General features: G+C 35.8%; 1 protein-coding gene across 1 annotated transcript in view; it reads right to left on the reverse strand.

Annotated features, from left to right (window-relative positions):
- The window catches only part of PDE4D (phosphodiesterase 4D), a 219,147-nt gene that overhangs the window by 182,632 nt on the left and 14,687 nt on the right, over positions 1–21,828 (reverse strand). Inside the window, exons 2-4 of the mRNA XM_049768776.1 lie at positions 14,797–14,833; positions 6,210–6,283; positions 645–694 (exon numbers count right to left, since the gene is read on the reverse strand). Coding sequence (XP_049624733.1) covers positions 645–684 — 40 coding nt within the window. The 5' untranslated portion in view covers positions 685–694; positions 6,210–6,283; positions 14,797–14,833. The remainder of the gene's footprint in view (positions 1–644; positions 695–6,209; positions 6,284–14,796; positions 14,834–21,828) is intronic.

The raw sequence follows: 21,828 nt of genomic DNA on the forward strand, positions 1-21,828 counted from the left end.
TCTTTCCTCTACTGAATAAAATGTATTCTCAACTCTGGATCTAAATCAAGAGTACTGGAATAGTAATCCTTCGTACAAATAAATAACTGGAATATTGATGAACCAATAAGGTGTCTTTTATATTTGCTTTTATTTACATTTAACCTAACATGAAAACATATGATTAATATTTTGAAGGTAATGTTCTCTCTCAAAATACACATACCCAGAGCAATATTACACATAGTAAGGGCATATACTTTATAGGGTTTTTAGAAATAATACATCAGCAGTGTTAGAGAGCAAGCTTAGAGGGTAGAGTTGCATGTCGGAGGCCTAGAGATTAATTCCTACATCACAAGTCTTCCAGAAAACTCTGGGTAGCTAATTTGGTGGCCTCCAGCACCCCAAAGCCTTCCCCAAACTCCACACCAAACTATACCAAGCCCAAACTGCTGTGCCGAGTATCATTGACAGTGGCTCCTTCAGTCCCCCCAATCACCACTGGAGGCATCCATGCCTACTAAAGAGGTTCAGACATAAAGATTTTCCAAGAAATCATGTAAAGAAATCGCTTGTGAGATCAATAGAAAACATAAAACACACCTTAGAAAATATGATTTCTTCATTGGTAACCAAAGAATAAGCACCCAGAGTTTTCTTACCTGTTATGGTGGCTTTGTTGATGGACGGTTGGTTGCACATGGGTGATCGTCTGACAAAGAAAGAAAATACAAAGCAATAAATTGTTGGTTTTGTTGATTTGCAAAATCTTCGAGTCTCTTCAGACATGCCATTCAAAATTGAAGTATTAAGTTAGAACATGCATATGAAAAATCTTTTAGACTAAATTAAAATCTTAAGCACCCTTGGTTGTATACAGCTCAGTTCACTCATATGGAACAAATAAAACACCTTGTTAAGTCTCATTCTGATAGTTACCAGGGGGGAAGAATACAGGGACATAAAAGTCTCAGGTGATATATTCTCAGGTGATATATATTGATTATAGTCAACAAGCTTGTACTCTAAGAAAATACATTGTTTATGGATTTAAAAATAAGTCATCAATGTACAATGTATTTTCCTAACAGTGTCAAGAGTTTTCATTTGGGACATAAATAATCAAGATTGTCTATGAACTATAAAAATTGAATGACTACTTATCAACTATACTATATTACAAAAACTATTAAACATTTTTTTGTTCTCAAGATTGCAAATCACAGTGTCTAAAAGGAAAAAAATGGAAGAGAGAGAAAGAGAGAGAGAAGTGTTTGTCATAGAGGATGGATTGAATCTCACAGTGATTCAATTAAAATAAAGAAAAATAAAGAAAATGGATAAAAAGCTAAAAATTCTGTTCTATTTTTCACTTTGAAAAATCCTTCTGATTTATGTGTTAGGGAAATATATTAATAACTTCTTCAAGTAGATGCTATAGAGACATTAGATCTATTATAACAACAGTTAAATCTACTTCATCCTATGATATACATTGTAGCTGTTTGTCAAATTGATTATATACAGGATTATCTATAATTGTGTAACTATATTAAATAATTTATTATAACCCCCACGAGGTCAAAACCAGACCCAAAACAAATTTGCATTTCCTACAGAGGTCAGCCCAAGTGTCCAAAATTCAATAAGATATGAACTGAAGAAATTAAGTTGAAAAAAATCATCATTTGTAAAGGGTCAATTCAATTATTTGAAGTATAGCTTTATATGGGGGAAGGATTCATGGAAATAAAATTTCATGTTACAATTAAAACCTTTTTAAATCAAAGTGATAAAGTGATATATAAATACTTAGAAAAATAAATAAACCAAGGAAGTTGGAAATTTTTTGAATTTTTATTTCAATGATACCTCTATTATTGACCAACACTTCAAAAGTACTGTCATCCATGGGGCCAGAGAGATAACATGAAGGTAAAGCATTTGCCTTTCATGCAGAAGGATGGCGGTTCGAATCCTGACATCCCATATGGTCCCCTGTGTCTGTCAGGGGCGATTTCTGAGCATAGAGCCTGGAGTAAACCCTAAGAGCTGCCGGGTGTGACCCAAAAACCAAAAAAAAAAAAAAAATACTGTCATCCAGGCACTGTATTGAGTGCTTGAGATGAATTATCTCACTTAATTATCACAATAAAACGATATGACATATCATCTCTTTGCTTCCATTTTACTTATGAAGAAAACAGGTATTTGGAAAGTTAAATCATTTGTTCAATGTGAGAAAGCTGAAGTCTGAGCTTCTACAGCTTGCATTCTGCAATGCTGTCTTATTTGAAGGAGACTTCGATGGAACCTGGACCCAAAGACACACATGAAAATAGAGGACAGGCTTTGCAAAGCACTGTTCAATTCTGCCTTCTGAAATGACCTGTCTTTGAGCAGAGCTGGGCAAAGTAAGCAGAAAGTAGCCTGGGAATTGGTCAATTCTTGCATCTGGCAAGGCTCCATGCTTTGAAGCGATGTGTTTGGCATTAACTTCTCATGTTTACTTACTCTTGTTTAAGCCTCAGCACTACATGGTCCACATGAGCAAAACTAGAATGGCCAAGAAGCAGAGACAGAGCAGGCCTCAGCACTGCCCAAACCACTCCCCCGAATAAAAAAAAATCAAATTTCCTGTCTGATAATAGTTTGAAACTGATTAATACTTGATATAATAGGAAGACGAATATTTGATAGTACAACTATGAACAGGCCTGATCTATGTAGAAATCGTGATCTTTATGAGGACTACTAACTTATATATCATTTCTTTTAATCCTTTTCTTGGTAAAAATGCAGAAGCACCAGTATTTTTCTGAATATTGACCTTTTATTATTATCTTCTGGAAATAATCCTACAATTGGCCCTTGAGAACTTGATATTTTAACAAGGATAGTCACGTAGCTCATATTTAGTATTTGATCATTGGTTAGAGGAATAAGCTAGTTATTGAGCCAGAATCTTAAGGTCAAGGGCCAGAGTAATAATAAGCAGGTAGGACAGTTTCTCTTGCACACTACGAACACAGATTCAACCCCTGGCACCACATAGGGTACACCAAGTCTTGCCAGAATGATCCCGGTACACACCGCCAGGAGTAAGCCCTGAACATGGTCTTGGCTATGTGTGTCCAAAAGGTAAAATAAAAAAATTAATGAAAAAAAAATCTCCAGGGTAACTAGGGGTCACCTAAATCAGCAAAGTATAGTTGAGCACTCACACAGGGGTCTGGAATCATAGGCTCTTTGCAGCAAACAGCAAGGTTTTCTTGCCTCTGAATTGCCCAGAGAGCTCAGAAATATTCTGGTGACATTTCTATGCAATATGAGTGTCCCGCAGGAAAAATGCTTCCCTTAGGTCTACCAAGTGATAAGCCAGAATTATTTTTTTTTAACTTTACTTTCAATTTTTTTGGGGGGATCTACCAACCAGACAGAAATTGGAAGGCCTACGGGCCCCTCCTGGCAATTCTCAGACAACTGAGTCAGCAGTTAAATATGAGGGCAGGAGGATGTTTTGAGACTCAGGCTCTATGGGACTGAGAATTACCCCATTCACCCCTTTAGTGCACAGGGGCCTCCAGGGCTGCACATGTAATATGCTCAGGGGACCTGTGGTACTGGGGACTAAACAAGAACTAACTGCATGCAAATCTTTTCTTACTTTCTATCACTACACACAACAGCGATTAGCTGTATGTATATGGAGTCTTTCAATTCTGACTCTCAAGGATGCTGATCTGGTTTGTATCAATGAGCCAAGTGCAAAGGTGCAGGGGTACAAAGGACACTATATTGTAATTCAGGCATAAGATTTTGTTTCCTATCCTTCTCTCATTGCTCTCTTACATTTTGTTTGTCCTTAAAATGCAATAGAAACTTTTACCCTGCACAGAATGGGCATTGGGTCATCTCGTTTGAGACAGAATACGCAGCGTGATGCCTTCCCACCCATCTGATCAACTGTTTGTCAGCCACAAGCTTAGCAGCTGGCCACACATGTCTCCAGGAAGCAGAAAAGGACCTTTAAACTTTCTCATTTGCCTTTAAAAAATAAAACCACAAGTCACTGGATGAAATTTAAGTCTGAAACTGTTTGGGAGAAATAGCAATCACTTCATTTCTCCTTGAAGGCTGAGACTTTCCAAAGAGGATCTGATTATACCTCTGAGCTACCAAATGACAAAAGTTCCGAGTTGCTGTTGAGATTGGTATGATAGGCACTGGCAGGGAACACAAATGACGTGTTTGGTAACGTCAGCAAACCCGTAGGGTTCGCAAGCTATGTGGCGACTTCACTCTTCCAGCCCACAAACACAGCACAGAGCAAAGACTGGGTGCCAGGCATACCAGATCTGCTCACTGGGCACTCATGTTCTCAACAGCACCCAAACAAAAAACTGGCACAGAGAGAGATGGGCTGGAAAAGGCACGAAAGATGAGCTGCAATAAGATGGAGATGGAAAGACACACTACCTCATTTGGGGGCTGTGGGATTTATTTTGTTTATTATAGACAATGCTTCCATATAAATTACATTTCAACTGGGGCGTAAGCATAATTTACTGTTATCCCAGTCTATAAGAATGTATAATGGGGAATTTCGGGCTAAAGATACAGACTGTAAAAATTCTTCATCTGGAAAACTTGATACTTAACGTTTCTGGTTCCCATTCTAATTACTTGCATTTGTAAGCATTTATATCGATTATTTTCTAAGACTGTTTTTTGTTAAAAGAAGTATCGTATCATCAAAGTTTCTCTGTTCTTGTTTTAATCATGGAAAATGTGAAATTGAGACCTATTCCATGTCTATGAAATTGAAAGTTCAGGTGTTTCAGGTTCTGTGGCCCCCAAACAAAACAAAGTAAAAAAAAAATGAAAAGAAAAAATAAGTGGTAACGATTGGGGCTAGAGTGATTGCACAGTGAATAGAGCATTTATCTTGCATGTAGCTGACATGGTAATTTATGAGTGCAGAATCAGGAATAAGTAACCTGAGCATCACTAGGTGTGGCCCACTCTGCCCCTCACAAGTAGTAGTTACTATTTATTTTTATATATTTAGGTAAGTTATGATTTTAAATGGTTCTCTCTTTTAACATTTTCTATTCACTGTTGTCTTAATACTAATTTAAAGTATATTTATTCTGGAAATTCTTTGTTCACATTTTAGAAATGATATTTTATTTACTATCCATATTAATTGTCAAAATAACAGTTGTTGGGGCCTGAGCTATAGCACAGTTTGCCTTGCAAGTGGCTGACCCAGGATGGACCTGGGTTCAATCCCCGGTGTCCCATATGGTCTCCCAAGCCAAGAGCGATTTCTGAACACATAGCCAGGAGTAACCCTGAGAGTCACAGGGTGTGGCCCAAAAACCAAAACAAAAAAACAAAACAAACAAAAAACAAAACAAAAAAAATAACAGTTGTTCAGGTAATTAATCTGTTTTTTGTTTAATCTTGGAAATCATATAGTTATTTTTTGGGGGGATTGAGTCACATCCAGTGATGCTCAGTAGTTACTCCTGGCTTTCCACTCAGAAATCACTTCTGGCTCGGGGGACCATATGGGATGCCTGTGATTGAACTGAGGTCCACCCTGGGTCAACCGCATGCAAGGCAAATGCCCTACTGCTATGCAATCACTCTGGCCCCTATAGTTTGTTTTTTACCTTTACTAGAATTCAAATAATAATTATTTCCCCAAAAAATACTTTCAAAAGCTTCCTCTGTGATCACATAAAACAGAATTTTATTAATTACTTCATTATGCTTCAGATGTGAGAGTTATGAGTATCAAGACAGTCCAAGACCTTCACTTTGAGCTGTTTCTCCTACACGTTAGTGTTGTCTTAGTCTCGGGAGAATGACTTTGGGTTGACTTTAAGACTTGGTGAGATTATTTTCCAGGGTTAATTTATGAAGTCAGTCAAAACTATAAAGTTACCCTGAGCATAAATAACTTGGCAGAGGAGTGATTATGCCAAGTGATTTTTAACAGATGGGATCACCATATTTATTTGTCATACTATTTCATTCCTGATATTAGAACCATCACTACAAAGTATTTATAGAAAATTAACAAGGCATCATATGATTTAGTGTAAATGTCCAGACAACACAGCAAGGGTTCTGAGAAATATAATATATTGCCTGGCTTCATTCAAACTGAGAAAACAGTGTATCAATGTCCAAGGAATAGAAAATAGATAACTTACTTGCTGGGTGCTCGGTCTTGCAAATTTGTTAATGCAGCAAAGTTGTTTCGTACAGTTCGCAGGCTGGCCAAGACCTACAACAAACAAAGACTTGTTGTAAACTCCTTCAAGAGAGCCTAAAATTAATGCAATTTAAATGGCTTTGTGATTTTAAGAAATTGTTTGAAACTCTGATAATGCTTCTACCTTGATTCTAATACCACTAACAAAACTCTCTAGCAAAGTTCCATGCATTTATTTGACATCCAGTGAAACTACATTGTAAGGATTTTCTGCTCACTGTCTATGAATATAATAATTATACAGAAGTTTCCACACAATTCCTAGAGTTTTAGCAAACCAAACACCATCCTGGGATTACAGAGTATGTAAATAATGCAAATTCAAGATAACACAATATAAAAATTAATAAAGGCACATTGTTAGGGAAAAATCTTAAAATATTTTTTATCAAATTTTTTTTGAAAAATTCACCAAGAATCACATAATCCTAGAGTCAGCAAATAAGTAACCAGTTTTAGTTTTGTTTCTTGGTTTTTTTAAATGCTCTCTAGTAAACAAAATATCTTTTTCTTATTAAGTTTATATAATTCAAATATTACAAGATTCTTAGGATGCATTTTTTTATACAGCTTTGCAAGTACACAGTGGGCAACCCATGGGCTACTCAGGTGAAAGAACATAGGAATACAGAGATAACATCATATTCATACATATGCCAGGATAGAACCAATATCTATGCCTTCTATGTTATATGTGGTAGCCTTGCTTTTTCTATATTATGTGTGGTAGCCTTGCCTTTTTTCCACTTAATGTGGAATTCAAAAGTGTTCAAATAACTGGAAGTGAGACTGGTAGAGGATATCTGCGAACATGCTTTTCCTTCTCTATCACCTATGCCCTATACTTTTTTTTTTAAAACCATATTGTGGGCATGTTTCCCCAGGGTGAAAATCAACCAGGCAAGATCCTTTATCTTTGGGGGGTGGGGATAAGGAGGTTCTGTATTCAGATATTACTCCTGGCAAGCTTGGGGACTATGAGATGCTAGTGATTGAACCTGGGTCAGGCACATGCAAGACAAACTCTTTACCTCCTGAGCTATCACTTCAGTCCTGTTTTTGTTGTCTGTGTCACACCAAGCAGTGCTCAGGGCTTTTTTCCTGGCTTTGTGCTCAGGGGTCACTCCATTTGTGATTGAACTGGGGTTAAGCTGTGTGCAAGGCAAATGCCCTATCGGCTATACTATACTCCAGGCCCTCAGTCAGACAAAGTGACTAGAATGTTACTTAAGCACAGACTTCAAATATCCTATTAGATAGCTGATGAAATAACATCCCATGCATGCTACCAGACTGTTCTATATTCAGTGTTCTACTGATTATAGTCAAGCAATAACTTTCTTGTAATGTATTTCATTTCCTCATCTGTAAAGTGGGCTACACACCTCATAAGGTTCTTGTGAAGGTGATGTGGAATGATGCCAAAAACAGTGCCTGGCAAACAGCAAGCACTGGCATATTCACTCATAAAAGCAGACTAACATTTGATTAATGCTCTGGCACAAGCATAGAGAATTTAATCAATATATCTTTCACTGAAAATAAGGAGGTAGGGGACATTTCATTTCATGGCTCCAAGGGTTCCAGGGCTGTTTTCTGAAATGTGTTCACTCATTACTGACCTAGACTAATGTCTGTCTAAATGTTTTTCTAAAAAATGCCTCAGACATATTTTAAACCAGCATAAATTCTTTTATTCTTTTATGTTACTGGGAGCTGTTTATGCTCAGGATAGTGATCTATAGCATCACCCCCCTGAAGGAGTTAATGGTGCTGCCCAAGGTGCCAACCATGATTAATTCAGCCACTGGAAAAAGCTGGCTCATTATCACATATAAACAACTCACAGCACTGAAAGGTCACACTGTCTATGACGGAGTATTCAAATAGCCAACTGCTGACATCAGACATGAGGTCTTTTATTAGGCATGAAATCTTGAATGATGCAGAAATAATGCAGATAAATGAGCCACTGTCAAACTATGCAGGCTTAATTTATGCTTGAAGAATAAAATATCGAAGACATTAAAGGAGGATCTTAAATAAAACTGTTGCATGGTAAGCAATCCTTTTACTAGGCAAAGTTACAATCTCTAAATCCTATTTTGAGATAAAAAATATAGTGAAGCATGCTACATTTGATAAAGAGGTGAAAAGAAATAGTGCTACATCTAATACATAGTGCATGATTGTGTGTAAAGAAATGTTAGTTCTTTAAAGACATGCTTCAGCTATTTTTCAGTAACAAGCATTTTTTCTTGCTATAATAAAAATGCTCATGTAGAATTTTATTTTAAAATATTTTTTAAGCCTCATATGCATTGTAGTGTACAAAGAATGAGATATGAGCTATTTAGGCATAGAGTTCAAGTGTACCTCTCATTCCCCTTTAGTTCAACACAGAGAACAAAGGAGATTTTTTAATCCTCCTATAATTTTTGCCTCTACTTAATAGTTAATAACCAAAAACGGTCCCTGAAGTCTTCTTTCACACAGTTCAATGATCAGACAATTAATGTTCATTATTTTCTTCTCTGCATCCATCAATAGTATAATGGGGTAAAAATTTTTTTTGCAAGAAATGATAAAAACATGCACTTTATGAAAGAAATCAAGGTAGTGTTATGAAATCTTTGTACTTGTTATAGTCCAGCAAAGGGATTCACTATTATTTACTCACAGTAATCTCGCAGTTTCTTAATTTTTCTCTAAACATTAACCAATAGATTCACTAAAACTGGTAGTAAATGGTTTAAAATGTTAAATGACTGAATATAATAACCTAAAGTAACTGCATAATCCTACAATAATTATTTATAAAATACTTTAAGACCATTTTATTTTAAAAGAAAAAATACTATGGCAATAGCTTTCTCGTAAAAGACCTCTGCTTAGAAAAATATCAAAGAAATGATTTTAAAGGGTTTTCATTCCATGGCCAACCGCACCGTTGCCACTAGGAGGCAGTAAAACACAACGAGTTGTCAGTAGCCTAGTAGGGAGAAGAAAAACTTAGTTTTTCTAAACTACTTAGTTTTTAAACTTAGTTTAACTCCAGGGACGAAAAAGAGTAAAATCATAATTATTTGCAAAATAGGCCAGGAAAGTCTGTTTTCAAATTATGCTTTATTTAAATATTTAAGATTATTTTGTATGTTGACAAGTTTAAATATCAACTACTTTATAAGTTCAGCAGAACAAGTAATTAGATGTCTATAAGATGCTAGCTGCCGTTTATATATTAAGGAGGAGGAAGAAAGCTTGCTGAAAGAAGGAATGGGAATACAATGACTACATTCCTTCACCATCTGGCAAGGAGTGTCTGGGGGATTCAGAAGGCTGAGCTATGATGAGGCCACAGGATGGTTGTTCCTGGTCCAGTACACTCAATGACAATGTTCAATTACCAACAATCTAGCAATCTCCTACAGTGTTAAAACCTACTACATTTTTGCCCTTAATATTACCCCAGATACTGTATAGTTATTAGAAAAAATGTAAGATGATTTGGTAATTCTAACCCTATATTTTAAAACTAGACATATCACCTTAGTCTAGATGAAATGACACACTTATTTTAGTATTTTATGCTTGGAGTTTTACAAAGTTTTCAGATTTGGAGTTTTATTGCAAATAAAGATTATATTGCAAATAACAGGACTCCGATTTCATTTCCATCAAATAAAATGACACTTTCTTTTCTTCCTTTGTCCCCAAGAACCCTGGCCAAATGATAACTATCTCTCTATAAGAACACTGGCAATAATAATAACATATAAGAACACTGCCATAATAATCATATATGTTGAGGAGTGTCCATATGGTACAGTAAAGGAATATTTTTGTGCACTTAATCTTTGTGTCTAAGGAATCACTCACATAAAAGTATTTTATAAACTGGGAGAATACAATGGTAGAAAAGATAATAAAGCTATAAGATGCTTGCACATGACTGACCCATGTTCTATCTCCAGCACTTCATATGGTCTTCTGAGCCCTACCAGGAATAATACTTGAGTTCAGAACCAAGAGTAAGCCCTGAGCACCTCTCAGTTTAACCAAACACAAAACAAAAACAAAGAACCCAAATAAAAATAAACTAAGAAAATACTGTAAAATATATAAGTAAATCAAGTATTTTAAAGCTATCACTTAATGGTTATCAAGAGGATTCTAAATCTTTAGAGGAAAACTTTTTTTTTTTTTTGGTTTCTGGGTCACATCTGGCTCAAGAGTGACTCATAGCTTTGTGCTCAAAAATTATTCCTGTCAGGCTTAGGGATGCCAGGGAACAAACCTGGGTTGGCCTTGCGCAAAGCAAATGCTCTGCTCACAGTGCTATCTCTCTGGCCCTTTAGAAGGAAACTTAAGAAATGAAAAGTAGACAGGAGATTAGGTTAAACACCAGTAAATTTCTACCTTTGACAGTGTTTGAGATGTTTATTTATAATTTGGAGAGGTACTGAAGAATGTATTTGAAGAATATCACTACTCAGGATATTTTGGGTTTTAGCTTTGTCTATCAAAGGGAAATATATCCTTCCATGACTTCCTAAATTCTCTTACAACTGAGGATTTTTATTCTCTTAGCCCCAGAAGAAACCAAGGCTAGTAGAGGGAAGGGGAAGAATGTGATCCTTTCCCAGGTCAGAGAAGTGCTCACTCATAAAGCATTGTAGAGAAGGCCTCTGCCCATTTGAGAAGGAAAAAGCGCAATTTTTTAAAAATCATGGGAAAGAAAATATACATAGAAAAATAAACCTAAGGGGAAATGTCAGTTTTATTTTATTTGAGTGTTTGGAGTTTTGGGAAATTTTTCTTCTTTTTAAAATATTTTTCTCCTAACCACTTGTGCTAACAGCCCAGGGAGCAAAGGAGAGGGATCTGAGATGCATGCTGGGAACAGAGGTGGAAGGAGGACAGCATTGGTGGTGGGAATGCCCCTGATTCAATGTCACTATGTACCTAGAATATTACTGTGAAAGATTTGTAATCCACTTTGGTCAAAATGAAGATTATTTTAAAAAATATATTTTTCTCTAAACTTTTAATGCAAAAAATAAAGAAAAGAAAAAAAATGAAAGTCTGACTTTCTGCGAGAGAGAAAGAGAGAGAGGAGAGAGAGAAAGAGAGAGAGGAGAGAGAGAGACAGAGAGAGAGAGAGAGAGAGAGAGAGAGAGAGAGAGAGAGAGAGAGAGAGAGAGAGAGAGAGAGAGAGAGAGAGAGAGAAGAAATAGTCTGGCTTTATCACCAAAGAAAATATTTCTTCAGTGGAAATTCCAACCCCAAAACGTGGATGGGGAAGGGAAGAATTATTGACCTATTGGGACACTTCCTTCAGCGACATCTGAAATCAACAGCCTTTAGCACAACATTGCTAATCAAGTGATCTAACATGGGGAAAACAACATTTTATTAGATCAGGAAAGGCCAGTGCCTCCATAAGTGACACAGCGTTTTCTATTTTTACATCGTAACACTGGCTGTAAATGCTGTGACTTGTATTAAATGTAACATATTAAACATTTGAGGCATTAAATGAATTTAGGTCCACAAACAAACTTCATTGCATCCACAGGGCTTAGAAGAAGGTGTAGAATAACTGCCACCAACTTTTCCTTTACTGGCTTTCCCAATGCTGCAAAGATGATTTATTAGTTGTAGTGAGGCAGTTCAGGGTTTAACACATTTTTACTTTTTCTAAATTCTAGCAGAGCTGTTTAAATCATATAACCTGGAGTAAAAAGCCATTTGTGAAAACCATAATAAAGCCAAGAAAAAATAATCTACAGTTTCTGATGTAATGACTATCTTCAACGAAAATCATTAAGCCAATCCTAAGCAAATTCTTAAAATATAGGACAATATTATTATTTTCAGGTATCATATGCCACATTCAATTGAATTGGTTTATATTTAAAATTCCCAGTTACAGGTGTAATGTACTTATTTAGTATCACTAAAATGACTAAATGATTTTTAACAAATATGTATATACTTTATAATTTTATAACTATGTCTTAAATATTGTCATTTAATAAATGTTACTAATAAGAAGAAAGGTATCACATGGAATTGTTTTTATCTTTACTATATATTTCTGTAGTTTTCTTACCAAAATGTCTAGAGATTTTAGTAAGAATAAACTAAATACATTCAAATTAGAATGATTGCTTCTATCCTTAGAGATGTTTTCTTTATAATTCCCCTAATTTTATCCATTCACTCAGGTCTCAGAGTTTAGAAATAGATTATGGAGGTTAGAGGGACAGCCCATAGAGTTGGAGCATATAATCTGCATTCAGAAACCCTGGGGTCAATTCCTAGCACTGTCTAGTTTCCTGCATTGCCCCAGAACTGATCTCTGAGCACTGAGTTAAAAAGTGCCCCCTAAGCACTAGTGGGAGTGGCTAATAAGCCAAAACAAAAATTATAGATTTTTGTGGGGGTCAAACCTGGTGGCGCTCAAGGGTTACTCCTGGCTCTGCACTCAGATATTGCTCCTGGTGGCGTGGGGGACCATATGTAATGCTGGGATTCAAACTACCATCCATCCTGGGTTGGCTGCTTGCAAGACAAATGCCCTACCACTGTGCTATTGCTCCAGCCCCAAGTTATAGATTTTTAATTTTAATTAAAAATGCTTAGCTTTATTAAAATTTTGCCCTCATAAATATTATTAAATATATGAGGATAATTGTTCAATGCATTACTTGAAATAATTGATGACCTTAAGTAAACCTTCAGTAAATAAGATATATCTTTCTGAAAGTTCTATGGTGGTTATATATATAAACAAGATATATCTTTCTGAAAGTTTTTAATTGCCTATAGTAAGTAAAAATTATTACTATGCTGTTTCTAAGTTCATTACATTTTTTGGTTTAAAGAAAATCCAAAATTTAAATGGGAAAATGGATGCTACATAGTTAACATATTATTTACATACATTACATATATTGTATACATACATTATTATAAAACAATGCATATTTATTAAAAACTATTTGTATCATGAAGTTTTAGAAATGAAAGAGCCTTAATGATGATAACAATATTTTGTGGGGCAGTGGGCCACTTTTGGCAGCACTCAGAGACTATTGTAGGCTATTCCTAGCTATTGTGCTCAAAAGTGACCCCTGTTGATACTTGGGGGACCAAATGCAGTGCTGAGATAAACCTAGAGTAAAGCCATAATCAAAACAAGAGCCTTACTTCCTACACTATCTTTCCATGATCTTACAATCCATTTATTATTTTTTTCTGGAAATTTTCTGAGTACTTTATGACTTGGTATTGCACTCGGTGAGGCATGTTCTCTTGGAACAGTGGCTTGGAAATTTTCAGGGACTTTTCTAAGATCAGTTACTTAATAGGAGCTGATTGGGTCTAAATTGTCTTTTGTCACCCAATTTTATTAGTTGTAAAAACTAAAAAAAAGAAGGTCCAGGGGCCAGAGAGATAGCACAGCAGTAGGGTGTTTGCCTTACACACAGCTGATCCAGGACTGATGGTGGTTCAAATCCCAGCATCCCATATGGTCCCCCGTGCCTGCCAGGAGTGATTTCTAAGCTAGAGCCAGGAATAACTGCTGAGCACTTCTGGGTGTGACCCCCCAAAAAATAGACACACTGAAAAGTTGCACTGTCTAGGACACTAGTGGTAGTTTTGGTATAATAAGTTATAAATTTTATCATTTCTTTGGATGACTCATATTCAAATATCTAACATTTTTATTAATAATATTGGATTTAAAACCATATCAGGTTTTACTTAATTTGCGCTAGTCTGTCAAGATTAATGACTTTCAACTTTTCCTGAAAAAAAAAATACTGAGTCATTTATAAAAAAAAAAATAGGTGCTTAGTTTCCAAGCCAAATTTTTCAACTCATCTAATTGGAGATAAGGCCTGAGATAAAATCTTTCTAGAGTATTCTAATATGTAGCTATTCAGGGTTCAGAAGTACTGGTCTATGTAAAGAACATCTGGTTACATGCATATACATATACATATACACACAAATTTATTCTAAAATTCTTAGACTCTTCTATTACTTTCCAGCATTTGTCATGTTTAAAGTATATTCAAGAGCTATATGCACAGATAAACATATCACTCAATTAAATCTTTATGGAAATAACAAGGGAGTAAATAAAACTGAATTGGAATATTGAGTTGCATGCACTGATCATATAGTTAATTATACTAAATGTAATTTAACCTGTGATGGAGCTTTCTGCTTGTAGTGCTCACATCAATTAAGGAAATATGGTGCTATTTAAACATGTCACTTAAGTAATTTGCAACTTGAAGCAAAGCTACTCTTTGGAGCAACGAGTTTATAGGAAACAGACCAAACTGGCCAAGGTTACATTCTCCAGCAAAACCTTTGAATTACTTGAACGAAGCCCAGATTTTGTATTTGTATTTGATTTAAAATGAAATTAAGAACAAGAGCTATTACTCCCCACATTTAATTTTTAGACTGGTGAGAAACCCACTCCTTCACCAAACTGTGCTTACCTGAGCAAATGGAGTCACAATCAAGTCATCTCCATGTCTGAAAAAGAAACCAAGTCCCGTGTTAGAAATGACAAATAACTCGGTGACTACATTTGTTCAATAGTAAATATTAATTTCTACTCTCATAAATTTCCATGGAGAATTATAGTAATTCGATCCTTATTCTTCAGCACATGTTCCTCCTAGCCGCTGGTAGGAAAATTTGTTGTCTGGGATCTTAGCCATTTTCTGGATAAGCTGAAAAGTGTCTTGATCATCAGGCATATCAAACACCCAAGGGCATGCAATGCTAGCAATGGAGTTTCAGCAGTGGGACCCGAGTGCTACTCTTAGCCTCTGACTATGGAAGGAGCCAGCATGTGTGGTGGCTTTGAAGAGAGGTTCCTGGACCATCTGCACAGTTGAAGTTGAGGAGCCTTGAATGTACTGCATCATCATGTGTGAGTTTTGGACAGGCTAGGAACTGTAGATGGCTTGGGACTGCATCATACACTAATAAAAACCCAGTAAAACTTTTCAACTGACTCATGTCCCAGTCACTGTAACTACGGGGGAATGTTCCCCGGGTATGCTGTTGCTGCAGCAACCTCAGCTACACCACGGTGGGGGATGGATGCAGGAACAAGGTGTCAGCAGAAGTGACTTGGAGGAACAGAGAAAGGCAAGGAAAGTTGTGCAATATTCTACTGGAGGAAAGGAAGAAACCCAGGTCAAGGGCTCTCTCATGGTATTTCTTGGCATGCATAATTTGTGAGAAGGATTTTCAAACTATCATGGGGTAGTTCTTGATCTAGCTAGTCAGAGCTTTAATGAAAAGCAAATGTAATTATTCTTCCAAAAAGAAAACAAGACCAAATCAAAACAAGACAGAAAAAAAACAACAACAACAAAAAAAACACCAACCTTCCTGGACGTGACCCTAGTGGAGAGCACTGCAAGTGAACCATTCACTCATGAACAATTCTATGAGGATGGGAGTGACCTAAAACAACACTCGTAAAATATGCTGCAGCACAAGCAGTGTGTGCGTGACGTTAGTAAGCGGATTGTTACCAATTATTAGACCCGTTGTTACAGTCACCATCAAATTATGCAGAAAACTTGAAATCCGAAGTGTGGAAAATAAAAACCAGAGAAAGGTCCCAATGCACTTGAAAGGAAATGTGTGCTATTCTGCACCCACTTAGCTTCAGAAACTCAATTTTTAAGGGCACCTGTTCTGTGTCGAGATTATTCAGATAGCCAAAATAAAAGTCAGACGAATCTAAATGAATTCCCAAGATACTGTCTTTTCTTCCATGTGATGTTTTCTAATGGCCTGATTGCAAATTTTATTTTCTATGAACTAAGTCATCCTGACCCAGGCATATCATTTCATAATCTGAAATGAACTCCTGAGATATATTGTCCAATTTTTATATAAACTATACTGGAATTCATTTTAAACTGTTGTGAAAGCTTATTAAACCTCTTCATTCTTTTTTTTTGTTGAATATATAACAATATACATTAATATAACAAATATGCATTAATAAAAATCACAATTAACAAAAATACTGTAAAAATTTATGTACTGTTTATGTACAATCAAGATGAAAATTAAATACATTTCATTTTGGTTTTGGTAGAATGTGGGGCCAAGAGAGACAGTACATGACATAAGGTACCTGCCCTGTATGGGACAAACCCTGGTTCCATCTCTGGCACAATATATGGTCCCCTGAGTACTATCTGGGGTCACTCCTGAGCATAAGAATAGCCCTTGGGTATTACTAGGCATAGCTCAATACACAAGTTCCTAAAGAAAAGAAACATGAACATGCATTTAAACTGTATTGTACATTTTTCATACTAATTAAAATTAGATCTGGTAATTAAGATCCACAAAACTTCATTTTCTAAATACAATTTTATGGCTTAAGTTACATGTAATTTTAAGGAACTGAATAAATGCACACACCTAAAAATCCTCAGGTAGAAAGCTATTCTGATATGTCACACTGAAATGTTCCCAACAAGTAACATAGTAATTGCAGAGTGTTAAAGGGTTTATAATACTATACAATAATCTGATGAGACTTCCTGTGAATGGATGAGTTGGTGCATTCAATATCCATGGTGAGCAGTGTTGGGAGCCTTAAAATTGTGCCTCTGGGTGACATTTTTCTAGATTATGTAATTTTATCCTTCATTTAAATAAAATAAAGCATAATATAAAACAGCAAATTTTAATAAAATGTAACTAAGGATCTGCTTTAAGAAAAAGTAATCACTTTTGACAGGCACACATAAAAATAAGAACAAACCCCATTATTGGACATGGGCAAAAAGGGACACTCATCCATCGATGATGGGAATGTTGATTAGTTCAATCTCTTTGGAAAATAATTGGACACTTCTCAAAGAACTAAGAATTGAGTTTTCATAGGACCCAGCAATTTCACTTTTTGGCATCTATCCCAGAGGCCAGAAACTCTATTCAAAAAAGACAGCTGTGCTCCGATGTTCACTGCAGCACTATTCCAAATAACCAAAATCTGGAAACAACCCAAGTGTCCAAGAACAAATGACTAGATAAAGAAGCTGTGGTACATATACACAATGGAATAGTACTCTACTATAAGCAAAAAATTAAATCATGCAACTTTCTGCTCCATAGATAGATATCTACCTATATCTATCTATCCATCCATAGATATCTTTATCTATCCATAGATAAAATTGGAAGTTAGTAAGAAGCAATGGAGCATATACATGAATATTCCTCATATGTGGGATACATAGAAACATAGAATGGCAAAAACAAATGGTCATACAACATAAACTCAATACTGGTACTGAGAAAGAAAAACTGAGCGTACCATGGGCAGAGGTAGGGTAAGGGGGGGTGCTAGAAGGGGATCCTGAGAAAATGGTGGAGAGAAGCAGACACTGGTTTTGGAGTGTTTTATGGATGATACCCTGTCATTAACAGTATTGTTAATTATGGTGCCTCAAATGAGAAAATAAAACTCTTTTTCTTTTTTTGGCTTTTTGGGTCACACCTGGTGATGCTCAGGGGTTCCTCTTGGCTATGCACTCAGAAATCGTTCCTAGCTTAGGGGACCATATGGGATGCCGGGGGATCGAACCACAGTCAGTCCTAGGTTAGCGCGTGCAAGGTGCTTTTGCCACAGCTCCGGCCCCGGGGGGAAGGGCTTTTTAAGGAAAAAGTAAAGGTGGAGTGTGGAGCCTTCAGAAAAGAAGTCATTTTTGGCATTGTACTTTTATTATGCATACTAATATGTATGTGGGTGCTAACAAGATTGGTATCTAGATAAAAGCCATTGTTAGAAACAAGTACAGAAACTTCTTGAACTGACAGATGAGATATTGGTAGTTCTCATGGAACTCAATTCTCTGGTCACCAGCTGTAAGGGAAAGAAGATGCTGTGGCCTCAATACATGCCCTAGTAGCCACACATGAAGAGTTGCCCAAACGAATTCCTAGGAAAAACACTCCAAACATTAAAAAAAAAAAAAAAAAAAAAAGGACTGGGAATTCCTGAGCCAGCTACTGGAGGCAGACAGGAGAGTACAAGATCAAAAGTACACAATTGAATTTTCTATTTTCAAAGAGGAATAACAATAGTCAAGAACTATGCCTTATGCCTTTCATCATTTTTCCTTCAGACAGAATTATTCACTACATCACAGAATTGTCATAGTTATTCTCTACTTTATATAAAACAAATTGTTATTTGTTTCAGTTATTTCATTGCTTATTTTGTTGTACCATTGTTTCTATAACAAGAATTCATAAGTCTTGGCAGAAAACAAAAAGAGAAATCCCCAAGTAAACAATTCGAGGGAAATGCAGAAAAGACCCATATCATCTTTAAAACGGAATTCAACTAAAAGAGCAGTACCTGAACACATTTTTATGAACTAGCTCATTTCAAGATTGTGTTGAAACATCCTGCAAACTACCTTTTCATGTTTTTTTTTTTTTTTTTTACCAAAGCAGAGGGAGAAAGAAATGAAGCTAATAGAGCAAAGCCCCCTAATCTTATGATGCTGAAAAACATCAGTGGCCACAACATACCTGCTGCTTCTGAAAATCACATTGCAAATTTCATCTTGACAAGCTATCTACGCTGGTGCTCTGAAGGGGAGCAGTGGATTGAGACTTTCTGAATCTAATCTTGTACTGAGTGTATTATCTGTGGCTTGCTCTCTTTCAATAAAGCTATTTTCTTCTAAAATGTGTCAATAAGATTAGCAAACTGATAAATATATAGTAATAGATACTTGGAAATCCTAGTGTTTCTTTTCTTTCACACTCAAAGCTCTGACCCATGTATCAATTAATTCTTGATTTACATATTTTATAATGATAGAGAACCAAGTATGTTTCCTTTTTAAATACATACATTAATTTTTTTGAAAGTTTAGGTTGTTTAGCAACACCCAAAAAATAGCTCCAAGAGGAATATGACATGCTCATTAGAGCACACAGCCATGAGTGTGACCCCCCCAAAGAAATACAGATATACTCAATAAATTAATTAGTAAGTATAAAATACAATCTAAATAATTTTATAAGGTTATATATATTTTAATGTGAAATATACTAGCTATAAAATTTTGGAAAAATTTAGAAAAACTAAAGAAACACTCTAAAATAACTTTTAATTTTTTGTTTGTTTGTTTTTGAGTCACACCCAGCTGTGCTCTACACTCAGAAATCACTCCTGGCAGGCTCAGGGGGCCATATGGGATGCTGGGATTCGAACCACCATCCTTCTGCATGTGAGGCAAATGACCTACCGCTGTGCTATATCTCCAGCCCCATTAATTTTGTTTTCCTTAGAGAAACTATAGGTATCCTTATGTGATACACAGTTTTGTGAAATATAGATATATACAACTGAAAAATATTGTACATATTATTTTATATCTTGTTTACATCATTAAATATTGACTCATGAAAACTCTACATTTTTTGTGACTTTAAAGTATTTTTAGTATTTCACTTGTTTATAAATTTTTAAAATTTTCAACGGTTTATTAATCCAACTATATTAAAATATAACTACTGGTTCTATTTAAAAATCAGAAGCTGTTTTAGGTACTATATGTGCCTAAATTCCACTAACTGTATGACCTTCCCTCCAAGAATGTCCCCAATCTCCCACCCAGTACTTCAGCCTGCACCCTTGCAGACACAAGTTTACTTTCAATTGTTTTTTGCAACATAAAGGCAAATAGAATTATCAAAATTTTGATCAATGAGAGCCCATTTGTGATAATTATTTTATCTCACAATGGCATAAATAAGTTGTTGTCTGAGGATCTACTGTTCTGGTCACTGCTAGCTGAGTCTTTTTTGCTATTATTTAGCCTCATGGAGCTTGGTGGTCTTCAATGCAATGTTCCATCAGATTTGCTGTGATCCTACTGGGCTGACAGTACTATGAAATTTGGAGGAGTTATGCAGTCATGTATATGGCCTCAGTGCAGAAGCCATAGATCTGGAACAATTTGGTGGCTTGGAAGTTTGATGAGGTTCAGTTGTGAAGATGGGCCATTTCTATGTTGAAGGATGTAGCTTAGGTCTTCTGTACAGAAAAGAGAATCTGCTCTCCTGCATTCTAAAAAAGCCCCAGATTTGTCTGCTGTAAAGATTCGGTAGCATAATGATTTTTGGAAATTAGTTGTGGAGATGGGCAGTTTATCAATAAATGCTTATTTTGTTTAATCATACATCTGAAAAAACTAAATATTAAAATAGCATATGATATAAATAATAACTATAATAACTATATACCATGTACTATACATATATACTATATGATATAGAAATAGAATACTAAATGTTATAAATAAAATACTATACCAAAAATATATGGTATGATATAGATAAATATAAATCCTATAATATATTTAAACTATATCACATATATATTTTATATTTAAAATATAAAATACCATATTTTTGAATATTTATAAAATACTATATGAGAGATTATATAGTGGATAAGGGGCTTATCTTGCAACAGTAATTCAAGTGCAGACACAGGAGTGAGCCCTGAGTACCACCAAGTGTAGCCCAGGGAAAAAAAAAACAAAGAAATCAACTATGTGAGAAATTATTAATGTATTGAGAGTACTAAATATACAGGAACATGTAATATTTTATATTAGTAGGCCTTCTAATTAAAATCACAAAAGTATGATTCATGCAATAAAAATATTTTGAGGGGCTGGAGCAATAGCACAGTGGTAGAGCATTTGGCTTGCACGTGGCTGACCCAGGACGGACCTGCGTTCTATTCTCATTGTCCCATATGGTCCCCCAAACCAGGTGTGATTTCTGAGTGCATAGCCAGGTGTAACCCCTGAGCATCACCGGGTGTGGCCCCCAAACCAAAAACAAATAAACAACAAAAAAAGTATTTTTAAATATATGGCTACATTTTTATGAAACCAAATTATGTTTTCTCAATTATGTAAAAAAAGATGATTGTCTTTTTTTTTTGGGGGGGGGCACACTCATTTGATGCTCAGGGGTTACTCCTGGCTAAGCGCTCAGAAATTGCCCTGGCTTGGGGGGACCATATGGGACGCCGGGGGATCAAACCATAGTCCTTCCTTGGCTAGTAGTGCTTGCAAGGCAGACACCTTACCTCTAGCGCCACCTCACTGGCCCCAAGATAACTGTCTTAAAGGTTTCCTCTGGAAAATAATAATGTCACATTTAAAGTATATTGAATGTTGAGAATATTGAGGAAGCACTTCTGATTCTTTTGGCTGTGACTCAGTGCTTAGTCTTACTCAGGGATCACTTCTACTGGTGCCTAGGGTATGTGGTGATGGTCAAGAGTTGATTTAGCTGTATACAGGGCCTTACTATGTATCTGTTACAATTTTAATTTTTTAAGAATTAAAATCCAAGTAGTTAAAATCCAAACAAAAATCACAAAAAGCTAAGCTTTATTGTCTTCTATTTACCCAAGGATATTGCTCCTAGTGGCCTTTTAATTTGGAATT

The sequence above is a fragment of the Suncus etruscus genome, chromosome 2 (genome assembly GCF_024139225.1).
Source record: "Suncus etruscus isolate mSunEtr1 chromosome 2, mSunEtr1.pri.cur, whole genome shotgun sequence".
NCBI lineage: Eukaryota > Metazoa > Chordata > Mammalia > Eulipotyphla > Soricidae > Suncus > Suncus etruscus.